General features: G+C 40.5%; 1 protein-coding gene across 1 annotated transcript in view; it reads right to left on the reverse strand.

Moving 5' to 3' along the window:
* Positions 1-937: 937 nt before the first annotated feature.
* Positions 938-14,405, reverse strand: part of LOC103510261 (sodium/calcium exchanger 3) — a 99,575-nt gene continuing 86,107 nt past the window's right edge. The window contains exon 5 of the mRNA XM_026824349.1: positions 938-1,079. Coding sequence (XP_026680150.1) covers positions 938-1,079 — 142 coding nt within the window. The remainder of the gene's footprint in view (positions 1,080-14,405) is intronic.

The following is a 14,405-nucleotide window of genomic DNA, read 5'->3' on the forward strand; positions in this document are numbered from 1 at the left end:
GACCCATGTCTGTCAGACCTAGGACCCATGTCTGTCAGACCTAGACCCGTCAGAAGGTCTGAGCATGAGCGACTGGCATTAGAAACATAAGGTACTTACCGTTCAGTTCTTTAGGATCCTTTAATTCTACGATGAAAGACACGTTTTTTTCGTAACAGTTCTCCTCCACAATTTCAATGGGGATGAAATGTCTGAAAGCAGAAGAAAGGGAAGAAGACTCCGAGTTAGAAAATGGAAAAGTGTCGACCTGTCGAGACCGGAATAAAGGTCATAAAGTCGACAAACATGTCCCGGACTATTTTTATACACTCGGGTACAAAAAATTTAGGAAACATTTGTATTTCCATTTTCCATCCCTTTATTTTGACACTGCGTACGGATGATACCGATACCCTCATGTGTACGGAAAGTAAACAAAAATTTGCAGAGATTTCAAAGAGAATTTTGATTTTTTTTTTTAGATATATTTGATAGAGGGATCTGTACCTGCCAAGATCTTATCGTCCCGAAATCGAAGAGATGAGGAAGACAGGATAGGAGAAAGCCAGCCGTTCCGAGAACAAATATTATCCGTTCAGGATAAAATCCGCCCCGGGCGGGAATCGCTTATAAGGCACAAGGCACTAAGGCATCAGAGGCGCTATCAACCAAGCTAACTAAGTAAGCTGGTTGTCCCGAATACCCGAATTTCTAGCACATGAGTGTACCTACATAATGTTGGCTGTCTCTCTGTCTGTACCTACCTAGATACTTGTATTATTCCAGCTACATGGGAAAAAAGTAATAAAGTGTAGGTACCTCGTTGCAGGAAACTCCAGTCGAGAAGTCACGAGATGTGAGTAGGTATAAGTAGGTACTCTACATTGTGAGTAGGTATCCTACATTAAAACAAAGTAAATAAATGGGTACAAAAAATATTGAAGGTGACATTTTCCCGTCAGAAGGTCTGAGCATGAGCGACTGGCATTAGAAACATAAGGTACTTACCGTTCAGTTCTTTAGGATCCTTTAATTCTACGATGAAAGACACGTTTTTTTCGTAACAGTTCTCCTCCACAATTTCAATGGGGATGAAATGTCTGAAAGCAGAAGAAAGGGAAGAAGACTCGGAGTTAGAAAATGGAAAAGTGTCGACCTGTCGAGACCGGGATAAAGGTCATAAAGTCGACAAACATGTCCCGGACTATTTTTATACACTCGGATGCAAAAAATTAGGAAACCTTCGTATTTCCATCCCTTTATTTTGACACTGCGTACGTTTGATACCGATACCCTTATGTGTAAGTACGGAAGGTAAACGAAAATTTGTAGATATTTTATTTTATTAATTTCTTTACACGCTAAGCAGGAAAGAGAATATTAATTTATTTTCTTTTTTTAGATATTTGATAGAGAAAACTGCAACTGCCAAGGTCTTATCGTCCCGAAATCGAAGAGATGAGGAAGACAGGATAGGAGAAAGCCAGCTGTTCCGAGAATGAACATTATCCGTTCAGGATAAAATTGGCCCCGGGCGGGAATCGCTTATAAGGCACAAGGCACCAAGGCAAAGGCGCTACCAACCAAGCTAACTAGAGGCTGGTTGTCCCGAATATCCGAATTTCTAGCACATGAGTATACATAATGTTAGCTGTCTCTCTGTCTGTAGGTACCTACCTAGATACTTGTATTATTCCAGCTACATGGGAAAAAAGTAATAAAGTGTACCTCGTTGCAGGAAACTCCAGTCGAAAAGTCACGAGATGTGAGTAGATATTAATAAGTAGGTACTCTACATTGTGAGTAGGTATCCTACATTAAAACAAAGTAAATAAATGGGTACAAAAAATATTGAAGGTGACATTTTTCCCAATTACATATATATCCTCTCGAACAAGATCCAGGAGAGGAGACGTCATGTTGAAAGAAGGGGAAGTGAGGAGGAAGGGCGAGGGAGACCGAAGAAAAAAGGTGAAAAGATTGTGTGAACCGAGACTTGAGTGAGAAGCTGAGAAGAATTGATCAGAGGATATGAGGTACTAAAGAAGGCTGCCTGAAAGGGACTGTCAAAAAACGCAGTATATACATATTTAATAGGAAAGAGCTAGGAATAAGATGATGAAACGGTGCTTCTCCAGCTTCCAGACTCAATTTAAATAGTGCTTATTGTGGTCAAATGTAAATAACTGATAAAATTCCACACCTCGGCTGGGATTGAACCAGGTGAGCGTCTTGACCACTACACCACCGAGGCAGGTGACAATTTCAACCACACCACTGTCATTTCCATATGATGAGTGAGTCTACGAGACGTCATTGCCTTCGGGGAGCTTTGGGGGGGACTCTTTGTAGCGCTTGTGAGCTGGCAAACTTTTTGAACTTTCCCCGAAAACCCGCTCACCGCACCGCAAACTTGTGTGTTTTTTGCCGTCAGAGATGTTCTACGGGGAAACTTTCCCATGTTTTCCGAGCTCTTTGTTTGTTAAGTGACTTCAAACGCAAAAAGTTCACCATGCAGTGCATAGAGACGAGTGATTAGGTGAAAACGAGGATTTGCACGAAGAATAGTGTTTGAAGTTTAACAATAGGGAGGTGTTGCAGATAAGTACATGGATTTTGTAACAGAGCACCCATTTTCTACTTGACATAACCCTAGGTAAAATAGGGGTAGGAGTTTAGTGAGGACAGTGAGGATTTAGTAAGCTTAAAGATTTGGAGAACTGACTCAGACAAAGGGCCCGAACTGAGCGCAGCGCCTCCATAGGTCTGATTGGTCCCAAAATGTCCCTAATGAGAAATTTTACTGTCCTTACTGTGTCTGAGTCCCAAAAGTTTGCCAGCCCACAAGAGCCACAGAAAGGAAAATATTTGGGTACATTTATGTACTGTACTGTTCAATCGTTTCTCTCTACAATTGTGGAACAGAGCCCTGGTGTTATGATCCACTTAGGAACTGTTGTTATGTCCGACACAAACTCTCACACCGTCTGACAGACCACGGTCTCAGTGTGAGTGGCTGGCCTTAAACTTACCAGTGGCGCTAACTACAGAGTACAGACTGTCTGTGGCATTTTTTTCTTTTTTTTTAAGAGGTTTGACAGAGGGAACTGTAACTGCTATGGTCTTATCGTCCCGAAATCAAAGAGAGAAGGAAGACAGGATAGGGACCGTCTGACGTCTGACAGACCGCGGTCTCAGTGTGAGTGGCTGAGTGGCTGGCCTTAAACTTACCAGTGGCGCTAACTACAGAGTACAGAGTACAGACTGTCTGTGGCATTACATAACAGTATTTTCGTAACTTCGGTACCATAAAAAGCGATCGAAACATTGCGTAACATATTCTCCTCGGCTATTTTATATCAACACAAGAGCTTTACTCATCCACAAGAACTTTTTTCATAATGTAAAACCTCCAGAAAATTTACAATATCCAGCATAATATCGCACGCTATACATGTGGATATTAAAATCGACCCATAAAATTTAACTCATTCTTCGGGGATGTGCAAAAACGTGTAATAGATATAGGTTTTTGACCCAGAAGTTCCCAGAATCTTATTTTATACTTTTATAGTATGTAATTGTACCATAATTCGTCCGGTAAATGGGACAAAAAAAGTACCACAAAGTCAAAAATAGCTGGATCCTCAACTTTAGCCATCGAATCCAACGATATACCTATCTACGTATTTGCTACCTGTGGTGTGGTAGGAAAGCTTAATACGTGAAAGTTCTGCCATAAAGTCTAAAAGGTGAGAACTATCAAGGGGCAGTAAACAACCCTCGAATTCACAGCTATGGACAGGGCCCGGATTTTCTCTAGGGGCAACTCACCAAGGGGCTATGGCAAAGAAGAAAATTGGTTGCTCTCACGCAAGGTTCGTTCCTTTGCCTCCAATTAGGTTATATTCATAGCTTTTCGTTATTTGCTTCTTTTCTAATACCGTTAACAATGTAGCGTTAATATAGCGTTAGTTCCTATAAGTGGGTAACCTGGAACAACACTTCAGCAGCTTGTTCTCATCACAGCTAAGGTACGTAGAGCTTAGTTCAGTGAACTTATATCACTCAAAAAGAAACTTCTACAACGGGCAACAAAAGACCCAAAGGAGCTTCAAATAGTCAAAAACTGCTTGAGAATCAAAGATATGTATATTTTTCGTAACAAACACTTATGGAATGGGTATTTTTTCCTAAAGGCACATGGAATGGGTATTTCCCCCCCTTATTTTTCCTTTTTTTTAAGTAGGTTGTTTCGCGCCTGAACATGTATTTTCAATATTTTTAAAGAAAATTTACATATTTTGTAGGCAGGTTGCCAGGTGCCTACGTATGCCTCACCTTTGTACAAGTAACAAGAGTGTCAAAGAAATTCCACAGGGAAAAAAAAACTCTCATAAGAACACAACACACAAAAAATCTATTCAGAAAAGCTTTTAAAAATCCTCGATCGCTGTATCAAAGCAGCCCAAGGGAGGGTTTTCACTAGAGAAGGAGGAAAAGCTGAGGAGGAGGAGGAGGAGAAGTAGAAGTCAAAAGACGAAAGGAGGTGAAGGAAGAGATGAAGAAGGAGAAAGAAGAGAAAAAGAGGAGAACAAGGGCAAGAAGAAAAAGAAGAGACAAGTAGACAGAAAAACGGGTGAAGAAGAATGAAGGAGGATGAAAAGTAGGAAGAGAAATGAGACAGAAGTGGATAGAAAAGAAAGAGGACAAATGAGAAAAGGAGAAACAAGATCGTAAGAAAAGAAAACTAGAAGGAGGTGAAGGAACGAATGAAGGAAGAGAAAGAAGCGGAGTAAGACAAGAAGAAAAAGGAAGCAGAGAGGACAGTCAAGATGAAGAAGGAAAAGAGGGAATAAGGGAAAAGAAGAAAGAAGAATCAAAAAAGTGCATAGGGAGAACGTTAAATTTATTCATTAAAAAAATTGCAATAGGTATGGAAAAAAATGTGTGTGGTGTGGTAGCAGCTAAAAAAAAGCTCGTGTCGCATTCAAGGTACCTACCAGTGGCGTAGCGTCCATATAAGGCGTGTATGGCGGCCATACACTCGAAATTTCACTCAAATACCCTTAAATATTGATTTAAAGAAGAATAAGAAGGAAGAGGGAAAGGACGAGATGAAATGAAGGAGAAGAAGGTAAAGGATGAGGCAGTGGTTTAGGCTCAGGGAGGTGGTTGAAACTTGACACGTCAGCGTTGGTACATGAGCAATTTCCCTCCACAGCTTTGTTGTGTTTTCCATTTTGTTCGACAGGAAAAACTTTACACTGTCAGTGCCGTAATATATTCACAAGGAGATGTGATACTATCCAGCTTTCTCTGAGGTTAATCTTCGTTTCTCATTTTGTTTTCCATTTTGTCCTTCCATCTTTTCCAATCTTATGAGATTACTTTTCTTTATCCTTTCCAAGCCTTATTGGTTCCTGCTTCCTGCCCATTTCCATTAGGTTTTTCTTACGCAATTCTGCATGTCAGACATTGGTACATATTGGTGACAGCCTCTGTCTTTCATACAGTGGTGTGTAAGGAAATTTTTAGAAGGGAAATCTATGAAGCCACACTGAGAAAGAAAAAAAAAAATTGGACGAAAATCCTTCAAGTCTCTTGTAGGATTTTCAAATGTTGAAGTTCTTGTGATTTGGATTCAAGAAGTACAAGTAGGTATATGTATTGTATGGTATGCCAAGATACAAAGAGATAATCTTTGTTAACAAGTTAAATTGAAGGTTTTTTACTTGCACAACAGTCCAACAACTTGGCGGGATAGCATACTGCAAGATTTCGAACTATTTTTCTCACAGGGCATACACAGTATATGTATCTGCTGGTGGGTTTTGAAAATCTAGGTTGAATAATCACCTATCTATTTTCTAGTGCCTAGCGTTGGAAGAGGAGAGGAAGAAAAATAAAAATGAAATTAGAGATTGAAGAAGAGATAATTTGGAGGAAAGAACAGATTAAATACCTATCTAAAAAGAAAAAAAAGAACATTTTAATACTCATAATTTTGGCACATCCTCTAAAATTAATTAGTAGAGATGCCAAGTTTACCAGGCTTAAAATTGAAAATAGACAAAAGAAAATAAAGAAAAAAGGTAAATAGATAGATAGATAGAAGAGAGAAAGAAAGGGAGAGAGAGTAAGGGAGGGAGAGAGAGAGAGGGGGGGAGAACACATTAAGAACGATAAAAAATCACGTGACTAGAAACTTCCATTGTTTTCTTAATCCACAAAGCTCTTTCTTCTCCAAAGAACGAGTAAAGAATAAGGCCTGAATAGCAAAAGTATAAGTATAAATGTATAGACAAGTATAAAGCAGAAGTATAACTGTATACATAAGAATAAGCAGAAGTATGAGGCAGAGGAGATTATTATAAGAAAAGAAGAATGAGAATACAGAGAGAGAGAGAGAGAGAGAGAGAGATAGAGAGGGAGGGAGATGCACTAAAGTACAGAGAAAATTAGGAAGTAGATTTTTTATCATCATTCATTTTTACTTTCTTCTCATTCTTAGAAGTTGAACAAAAAAATTCCAAGATTTTCTGCTAAGAAAAGAAAAATCGAGATATTTTCCTTTTCTTTTTCTTCTTGTTCTTTTTCTTGTTCTTCTTCTTTTTGTTCTTCTTGTTCTTCTTCTTCTTCTTCTTCTCTTGTACTCGTTCTTCTTGTTCTTGCCTTTTAAAAATGTCCTTCGTCATAATTTCCCCCAGAACAATAGGGAGCTCTCTCTCTCTCCCTCCCTCTCTCCTCTCTCTCTCTAATGATTTATTTCTTGGCAATTCATCGTTTTTAATGACGGTCTCAATAGTTCCTCTTTGCGTCCTTTCTTTTTCTCTTCTTCTTCTCCTTCGTCTTCTTCTTCTTCTTCTTCTTCTTCTTCTTTTCCTCTTTATACTTTTGTAGGTGCTTCTTTTTAGTCTGCACTTTCTCGGTGACCTCCTCAAGAATAGAAATTGCAGCCTAGAAGTAGAAAGAACTGTTCGTCAGTTCGTCACTCGGAAAAAAAGGCCCCTACGCCCTACGGATGCAATAAATATTCCATTCTATTCTCACACACTCATCCTTCACCTATCTTTCCATCATTCCATTGTATTAAAACTTTTATATGACGCACACAAAACTTTCGTCCTCAACATTAACAAGTTTGCAAGCAGAACACGCGAGAAGGATGTGGAGAATTCCATCTAAAATGATAAGTGGATTACGAAGAGGATGAAAAGGAGGAGTAGAAGAAGTTGAAGGATTAAGAAAAGGAGGAGAGACAAATAAGAGAAAGAATAAGTTAGAAGAAAGAAAAGACGAAGGTGGAGGAGGAGAAGAAGGAAAGTATTAAGAAAAGGAAGAGAGAAGTAAGAGAAGAATAAGTAGAAGAAGGAAAAGACAACGAAGGAGGCAGGAAGGAGAAAAAGAAGAAGGAGGAGAAAGAAAGAAGAAGCAGAAGAGAAAGGGGAGGAAATAGAGGAGGAAGCAGGCGGAAAAGGAGGCAGATAAATAGGAAGACATCAGTGAAGACGAGAGGAAAGATAGGAAGAAATGAAGAAGAAAAAGAAAAGGGTGAGAATAAGGAAGCTGAAGAGGAGGGAGAAATAGGAATAAGGAGGAGATAATACAAGGAGAACAATGCGAATTAGGGGAAAGAAAATAAGAGATTAAGAGCAAGGCAGAGAATCAACAGAAGAGAAGGAATCGAAAGGAGAGAAAAAAAGGAAGATTCAATTAAAATTGAAAGGATTTCACCTAACCTACCATGATTTGTGGAAGATGCCAAGACTATAATCACCACCCCCTAGTAGGCGTTGCCAACTTTTTCGCATATACGGTACACACACTAGCAAAATGGTGAAAAAATACGGATTTCCCGATTTTACCGGAACAAAGGCAGCACCCTCCCCTCCTTAACAAAAAAACTATTTTGCATCAAATAAAAAAAAGAACATATCAATGAAGTAATTCGAAATAAAAATACCCTTGTACCTATCCTTGGGTAAAATTGCTTTACCCAAGGATAGCTACTAAATTACAAATAATCCGTTTTTGAATCCGTGTTAGGTACTAAAAATCACATGCTAAAAGGCTGAAAAAATACCTACTTGACTCGCGGGTTTTTGTGTTTTTCGTACGTACCTACCTATCTTTTTAAACTTTTTTTTTTTGTAATTTTTTCTGTTTATTAGTCAGTTCCCGTGTTTTCCATAGATTTGGAAAAAAACCGGAACAAAGGTGTGTTCCGGCGGAACATTTGATTTTTTGGCAAAAATACGGATTGTTCCGGGAAATAACGTACGGTTGGCAACCCTACCCCCTAGCAAAATCAATTACGAGTTGAAAATATTAGAGTAAGCAACATGAGACCATACTAAAGGTGACGTTCCGATCCTAGCTGCCGGGTCGCGCGACTTCAATTACAAACTTCCAGTCGAACAAATTATTACAAAAATAGTATTTTAAATCACATGAAAACTCACGGGCAGCGCGATCACACTGCTCTCAGAGCGACTGGGCAGCGCTGCCCAGCAGCAGGCTGCCGGGCAGCGCGACCCGGCAGCTTGGTTCGGAAAGTACTTCACCCGGATTTTATCTCACGTACCCCCGCCACCATCATAATGAGTACCGGTAACATGTATCATTACTACTGAGTTCTAAACACTCTCAGTGCCTTTTGAAAAAAAAAATCAGTACTTCAGTACCTTGAAGTCAAAATTCAGTACTTTTCTGGACTGTACTGCATTGATAACCCATCAAAATTCAAATTTTGCCTTTGTCCGCCATTACACATTTTTTTCTCGCGTACCCCCTGAGGGTCTCTCGTGTACCCCCGGAGGGTCTCTCGTGTACCCCCAGGGGTACGTGTACCCCCGGTTGAGAACCGCAGCTCTATCATAACTCCTCATGTACGTCCTTAACATACCCTATTTCTACATTAATTTATAGTCTAACAGTCTACGTCACAACATGGGTAGGGTATTTTTTCTTGTCAGCAAAAGTGAAAAAAAAAGTTTTAATTATTTATTAAACTTTCAACTTTTGTGTGAGCGAGATAGAGAGTGAGAGAGAGAAGAGAGAGAGAGAGAAGAGAGGGAGAGGAAATGGATAAAGGCAAATTGTATGTACATAGACAGCTGGAAAAGAGAAAGAGAAGGAAGGAAAAAGCATAAATGGGCCAGAGAGAGAATGTGCAGAGAGAGAGAGAGAGAGAAATAGAAAGGAGGGGGAGAGATGGAAGCTGAGAAAGAGAGAGAGAGAGAGAGAGAGAGAGAGAGAGAGAGAAGAGAGAGTTTATCGTACGTATGTAGGTTTAATAAAAAGGGATGCCTAGGTAGGTATCCATATGGAAATTATAAAATATGAAAGAGAGCGTGGACAGAACACAAGTTTTTACTTATTGTGAAATTTGCCCTGTCAGCAATTTTCCCTTTCTACCCTCTCTTCCTCCTTCTCTCTCCCTTTCTACCTTCTCTCTCTCTCCCACCTCTCTGGCTCTCTCGTTCACTCGCTCTCACTTTCTTTTTCTTTCTCTCCCTTGTTTTCCCCTCTCTCTTGTTCTCCCTCTTTTTCTCCTTCCCTCTCTCTCTTTGTCTATCTCCCCTATATTTAGCATTCTCTTTCTCTTTGTCCATTTCTTTCCAATTTTTGATCTCTAGGTTCACTTTCAAGCTGTAAATTTTCAGACCAACTCTTTCTCTCTCTCTCTCTCTCTCTCTCTCTTTCTCTCTCTCCATCATTTTTTTGCATTGACAGAACACAATTTTGGAACTTCTTCTTATTATTGCAAGTACTAATGCAATCCAAAGTTAAGGAAGAAAATCAATAATTTTACCCATTTATTTTGAAAAGCGTACCCACTTGAACTTTTTTCCAGAAAATAGAAATTAGAAGTAATGTGAATGTTATTAGGTAAGTAGGTATGTAGGTACTAAAAATAGACAACTACGTATGCACATTATGTAGGTAGACGTACTAAAATAAATCTGAAAAAGAAACCTACCTAAATGAAGGTCTCAACTCTCAAAAATTATCCTAATCAAAAGCGTCAAAATGGCACATCCTCCACTTCTTCAGTAATTTAATGGTGGATCATGCCATTGTTCACAGTTTGTTTTCGAGCTCCACCTCTGGTAAATTAGCCAATGTCTCCCAGTAGACTAGCTTTTCCGCGAGCGGTGCGAACGACATGTTTTAACACATAGTTAAAGCGCCTAAAGGGGAAAAAATGGAAATGCAAACTGTCCCCCAAATTTTTGCTCTCAAGTGTAGAATAACGCAAGACGAAAATAGGTTTTTCAGAAAATTGTCTGTGTATATACAGCTGCAAGTTTCTGAATGTGACAGGAGCATTAGGTAGGTATTATTATTATTATTATTATTATTATTATTATTATTATTATTATTATTATTATTATTATTACGTCCTTAACATACCTTATTATTATAGGAAAGATGGAAAAGTTTGTTGTCGCTGTTGCAAAGGTAGGCCTGGCTAATTGAGACATAGACATGCGGTCTAGAACAGGGCCGGACTCAGCTAACTTTGTTTCAAAGGTAGCCCTGGCTAATTGAGACATAGACATGCGGTCTGGAACTCTGGAACATCAGGGCCGGGCTCAGCTAACCACAAAGCCACAAGCTAGCCTCTTTACCTCACGACAATCTGTGGAGTTTGCTGAATCCGGGGGCGAAGTTGTGTGAGTTTCGCCCTAGTTTCCCTGGGTAGGTGTTTCTCCTCTGGGGCTATTGGAGGGGGTTGTGTGTTGAGGACTCGATTTGATTTGTATTATAGAGGTGGCTTCAGTGACAGTGCTGGTGTTTGTTCAGCAAACTCCTTAACTCCCACTTATCCAGACTCGACGCGAACATCAAAGATGAGTGGCCACCATGTCCCCGTGTCCCGGAGCCCCACATGACACCAACCATCTTTTCAACGGCCTGGCAAACCCCACCAGCCTAACACCACTTGATCTCTGGACAAGTCCAACCAAGGTTGCCTCCTTCCTGGAGTTCAAGACAGAGAGGGAGTGTGGAGAGGAACAGTAGTCTGCTGCCGCTTCTGCTACATAATGGTTTTCACTAAATCAAAAGCGTCAAAATGGCACATCCTCCACTTCTTCAATAATTTAATTGGTGGATCATGCCATTGTTCACAGTTTGTTTTCGAGCTCCACCTCTGGTAAATTAGCCAATGTCTCCCAGTAGACTAGCTTTTCCGCCCACGGCTGCCCCGCAAATTTTTTCACTGAATTTTTGTCTCTATCCTTTATATCTGCCTCTCTTCTTGTCTTTTTATTTCTCTTTCTATCCCACCTTACCTATCTCTCTCTCTCTCTCTCTCTCTCTATCCCTTCTATCTCTCTCTTATTTCTTTTTATCACTCTTTCTCCTTTTCTTTCTATCCCACCTTACCTATCTCCCTTCTTCTCTCTCTCTCTCTCTATCCATCCCTTCTATCTCGGCCTCTCTTTCTTCCTTTTTATCTCTCTTTCTTCCTCTCTTTTTTATCCTACCTTACCTTAGATCTCCCTTTCTCTCTCCCTCTCTCTTTCCTACTCTCCCCCTCCCTCCCTTTCTCTCTATTTCTCTTCCTCTCTCTTTCCCGAACTCTCTCTCCTATTGAAAGAAAATTAGGATGTAATTTTTATGTGCATAGCACCACCTGCCCAGTGTTAAATTAGCTCCTTGATGAAAATTTGGTGTTAAATTAGCTCCTTGATGAAACTCCGGGCAGTTTGTATGGGAACAGATACCAACATAAAATAATACGGGAGACTATACACACTCATACCTACAATGTACAAACATAGTACACATGTACATACCTACTTGTAAAATAATTAGGGACAGTACAACAGGTAGGTAACACAGGTTATAAGGAAAGAGGAAAGATTGAGGTAAGTAGGTACCTAAATTACCTACATATGTATATTATGTAGGTACATACAAGGGAACGTAGGTAACATTTGAGGGAAGATGCATTTGGGAAAAGAAAAGATACCTATACCTACCTATGTAAGGGAAAAGATATGAAGAGGGGGATTTATACATTATGCATGGGAAATATGTACATAATATGAGGGAAGAATGGGAAGATATTTTGTGAGGAGAGGGAAATTCCACGGGAATTATGTGGGGGGAAAAAGGAAAGATGGAAAAGTTTGTTGTCGCTGTTGCAAAGGTAGGCCTGGCTAATTGAGACATAGACATGCGGTCTAGAACAGGGCCGGACTCAGCTAACTTTGTTTCAAAGGTAGCCCTGGCTAATTGAGACATAGACATGCGGTCTGGAACTCTGGAACATCAGGGCCGGGCTCAGCTAACCACAAAGCCACAAGCTAGCCTCTTTACCTCACGACAATCTGTGGATTTTGCTGAATCCGGGGGCGAAGTTGTGTGAGTTTCGCCCTAGTTTCCCTGGGTAGGTGTTTCTCCACTGGGGCTATTGGAGGTTGTGTGTTGAGGACTCGATTTGATTTGTATTATAGAGGTGGCTTCAGTGACAGTGCTGGTGTTTGTTCAGCAAACTCCTCAACTCCTACTTATCCAGACTCGACGCGAACATCAAAGATGAGTGTCCACTATGTTCCGGAGTCCCACATGACACCAACCATCTTTTCAACGGCCTGGCAAACCCCACCAGCCTAACACCACTTGATCTCTGGACAAGTCCAACCAAGGTTGCCTCCTTCCTGGATCTCAAGACAGAGAGGGAGTGTGGAGGGGAACAGTAGTCTGCTGCCGCTACAAAAACAACAACAACAACAACAACAACAACAACACCAACAACAACAACGACAATCTGTGCTCCTAGCTCTTAAATCCCTCCCTGACTCAAGAGTGTGCATACTTTTTTCTCTCCAATTTTCTTTTTTTTATGGAAAGTTATAAACTCACCCTCGGAAGGAAGGTGTAACGTGTAACACATAGTGGATACCGTGTTTCTATTCTCACAACATAAAGCTAAAGCTTGGGTGTGTGTAATTCTCTGAGCTGTTTTCACTTCTCTGTACATCATATATCACGCACGAGTGGTGTGTGGTAAGGTTTTAAAAGGGACGATATATGCTCAATTGCAGTACCTACTTATGCCCCAATTACATATATCCTCTCGAACAAGATCCAGGAGAGGAGACGTCATGTTGAAAGAAGGGAGTTATCTAGGAGAAAGAGACGAGAAAACGGAAGTGATCGAGGAGGAAGGGCGAGGGAGACCGAAAAAAAAAAAAATTTGAAAGATTGTCTGAACCTTGAGGTACACCATCAATACAGATAGAGCTGCCTGGAAAGGACTGTCAAAAAACGCAGTATCTACATATTTAATAGGAAAGAGCTAGGAAGAAGATGATGAAACGTTGCTTCTCCAGCTTCCAGATTCAATTTAAATAGTGTTTAATAGTGCTTATTTATACTGCTTGCATAGGACCGAAAAGTCCCTTTACTCCAGCAGTAGGCTATTATTGTGGTCGAATTCTCAAATTATATTGAGGATAAAATTCCATACCTCGGCTGGGATTGAACCCACGCCCTCCTGTTTACCAGGTGAGCGTCTTTACCACTACACCACCGAGGCAGATGACAATTTCAACCACACCACTGTCATTTCCATATGATGAGTGAGACTACGAGACGTCATTGCCTTTAGGGAGCTCAGGGGGGACTCTTTGTAGCGTTTGTGAGCTGGCAAACTTTTTGAACTTTCCCCGAAAACCCGCTCACCGCACCGCAAACTTGTGTGTTTTTTGCCGTCAGAGATGTTCTACGGGGAAACTTTCCCATGTTTTCCGAGCTCTTTGTTTGTTAAGTGACTTCAAACGCAAAAAGTTCACATGCAGTGCATAGAGACGAGTGATTAGGAGGAAACAAGGATTTGTACGAAGAATAGTGTTTGAAGTTTAACAATAGGGAGGTGTTGCAGATAAGTACATGGATTTTGTAACAGAGCACCCATTTTCTACTTGACATAACCCTAGGTAAAATAGGGGTAGGAGTTTAGTGAGGACAGTGAGGATTTAGTAAGCTTAAAGATTTGGAGAACTGACTCAGACAAAGGGCCCGAACTGAGCGCAGCGCCTCCATAGGTCTGATTGGTCCCAAAATGTCCCTAATGAGAAATTTTACTGTCCTTACTGTGTCTGAGTCCCAAAAGTTTGCCAGCCCACAAGAGCCACAGAAAGGAAAATATTTGGGTACATTTATGTACTGTACTGTTCAATCGTTTCTCTCTACAATTGTGGAACAGAGCCCTGGTGTTATGATCCACTTAGGAACTGTTGTTATGTCCGACACAAACTCTCAGACCGTCTGACGTCTGACAGACCGCGGTCTCAGTGTGAGTGGCTGAGTGGCTGGCCTTAAACTTACCAGTGGCGCTAACTACAGAGTACAGAGTACAGACTGTCTGTGGCATTACGATAAAACAAAAGTATTTTCGTAACTGT

The sequence above is a fragment of the Diaphorina citri genome, unplaced genomic scaffold (genome assembly GCF_000475195.1).
Source record: "Diaphorina citri unplaced genomic scaffold, Diaci psyllid genome assembly version 1.1 scaffold578, whole genome shotgun sequence".
In the NCBI taxonomy this organism is placed as follows: Eukaryota; Metazoa; Arthropoda; class Insecta; order Hemiptera; family Psyllidae; genus Diaphorina; species Diaphorina citri.